The sequence below is a fragment of the Penaeus monodon genome, chromosome 1 (genome assembly GCF_015228065.2).
Source record: "Penaeus monodon isolate SGIC_2016 chromosome 1, NSTDA_Pmon_1, whole genome shotgun sequence".
In the NCBI taxonomy this organism is placed as follows: domain Eukaryota; kingdom Metazoa; phylum Arthropoda; class Malacostraca; order Decapoda; family Penaeidae; genus Penaeus; species Penaeus monodon.
The window spans coordinates 50,967,013-50,969,512 of NC_051386.1; the positions used below are offsets into that span (position 1 = coordinate 50,967,013).

Genomic DNA, 2,500 nt, shown 5'->3' on the forward strand with positions numbered 1-2,500 from the left:
AGGTTGGTGTGAATGTTCTTCAGGTGTCCGTCCAGGGCGATGCCTCGGCGGTCCATGTTGCTGCTAAGAACTGGGGTGAGATACATGCACTTTTGCAGGCCAGAGCCAGGGGATACAGGGCAGCCCTCTCTGTGGAGAAAATATTCAGATTTAACGAAAGAAAGATACTTTTCGTACGCATCAGTCCACTTTGATGAATATGTCAGCCTGAGATAAGTTTATGATACGTACTGGGTCTCCACGCTGGCCACAGTGCTCTTGTGCTGACCGCCCGATAACAGGCAAACATCAACAGACTGCTGGACAGCGGCCTTGATTTTCTTGACAGTTTTGTTGCTGTTGTTCTTAATGGTGATATTGACAGAAATTTGATCGCCATGATAATAGAGCTGCTTGTCGAGCGACACTTCCATCTCCAGCTCTCCGGGACTCAGCATGAAGTCCTTCCTGACGACGGTGCAAGGCTGGCGGCCGGTCTGGCTAGGAGCGAACTGAATCCTTCGGATGTTTAGCTGGGCAGTGGATCTAGAACCGGGAAGGGCAGATTTGATCAAGTGAACAAATTATGTATTTCTAAAATCAAATAAATGAAAGAAAGTAAATAGTTTGGGCATTGTTCATCAGGCCTACCTCCTATGGCTTCGATCTTCCTGATTCTCCCCAGCGAAGACCTTGATGTAGTACTCAACGCCACAAGGTTTTCCTTCGTCCTCGGCGCCGGGCTGGATGGTGACGGAGGGCGGGGCCTGATCGGGCATCTTGAAGGTGAAAGGATATGCGTTAGCTCCGAGCTTCTTCATGAGTCGTTCCTGCAGCCTAGTAGGCTGGACGTCCTTGGGAGGATAAATCTGCTCGGAGGCAAGGAACAGATCCTTCTGGAAGTTCAGTCCCATGACCTCGTCCTCCTCGCGACCATACCTGAAGCTGCACACCAGCTGTCCGAACACCTTGCGTCCCTGGAGGTACGAGGGATCCACCAGCAATACGCCATCTAGAAACATGAAACATGATAATACATAAGATCCCACTGAAAGCCATATACACAACAAAATTGGTGGTTTCAGTATGTTACTGATATTTCAGATACTGACAAGCAAACGTCTTCAGAAAGTTTCCATCTTCATGGACACATTCCACGTTCTCCCAAAAAAGTAGTTCAGTCCCCAATAAAATCAAAGAGGAAAATACGACAAAAGCAACTCACCAACGGGATCGACGGCAGTCACATGATCCACGAAGTCCCGGCGGCCGAGGTAGATGGTCAGCTTACCATTGGGAGATTCCTTCTTGAACACCTTGAACTGGACGACCATCTTGGAGGAGCTGAAGAAAACAGGTGACCAAAGTACGGTTCACTTGAGACTCTTTGCGGTCCCTCGGGGTCGTCGGACTATATAGCCCCGCCCACGGCACTGGGCGTTAACAGGATTACGGTAATGCTGAGAGGCGTGTGCTGACTTTGCTACTGTATATCTACTACAACAAGGAAAAGGAAGAAATAAGCAAAGAAAAGACGGAGGCGAATACAGTTATATGAGAAGAGGTGGAGGAAAATGCTGCTATCTGTCCACACACACACACACACACACACACACACACACACACACACACACACACACACATATATATATATATATATATATATATATATATATATATATATATATATATATGTACATATATATATATATATATATATATATATATATATATATATATATATATATATATATATATATATAGAGAGAGAGAGAGAGAGAGAGAGAGAGAGAGAGAGAGAGAGAGATAATATGCATACATACATATATATGCATCTATCTATCTATCTATCTATCTATCTATATATATATATATATATATATATATATATATATATATATATATATATATGTATATATACACATATATGTGTGTGTGTGTGTGTGTGTGTGTATGTATGTATGCATGTGTGTGTATACATATATATACTTATATAGATAGATAGACGATATATATGTTCATATATATGTATGTATCTATACATTCATAATACACACATACGCACGCACACACACATACACACACACACACACACACACACACACACACACACACACACACACACACACACACACACACACAATATATATATATATATATATATATATATATATATATATATATATATATATATATATATATATATATACCAACCATTCAAAATGGGTGGTTCGTAGTTTATATGGTAAACAGGGTGATTGCAGTGGATGCATTGTTTAAGAGTAGTTTCATAGTTCGGATGTGGAGTGATTCTGCTATAATCAGGTCAAATCTGTTAAGGTGGGAGGTCAAGATTTTGAAATCAATATTGTTAAAAGGGTGATTGTAGAGGTGAGAGTGCTCTCTAATTGCTGAGAAGGATGGTTTGGTCAGCTGTAGGCCTGTCCTGACTGACTTGCCTTTGTGTTCGAGAATGCGGTGACGGAGCCATCGTGAGGTTGATCCCACGTACCTAGCCTGA

The 2,500-nt window shown here is 41.9% G+C and overlaps 1 protein-coding gene across 1 annotated transcript in view; it reads right to left on the reverse strand.

Moving 5' to 3' along the window:
- LOC119571022 (arrestin homolog) overlaps window positions 1-1,356 on the reverse strand; it is a 2,444-nt gene extending 1,088 nt beyond the window's left edge. Inside the window, exons 1-4 of the mRNA XM_037918720.1 lie at window positions 1,205-1,356; window positions 631-991; window positions 232-525; window positions 1-129 (exon numbers count right to left, since the gene is read on the reverse strand). The exon at window positions 1-129 is cut by the window's left edge and continues 15 nt beyond it. Of these exons, the coding sequence (XP_037774648.1) occupies window positions 1-129; window positions 232-525; window positions 631-991; window positions 1,205-1,313 (893 nt within the window). The 5' untranslated portion in view covers window positions 1,314-1,356. The remainder of the gene's footprint in view (window positions 130-231; window positions 526-630; window positions 992-1,204) is intronic.
- Between the last annotated feature and the right edge of the window lie 1,144 nt (window positions 1,357-2,500).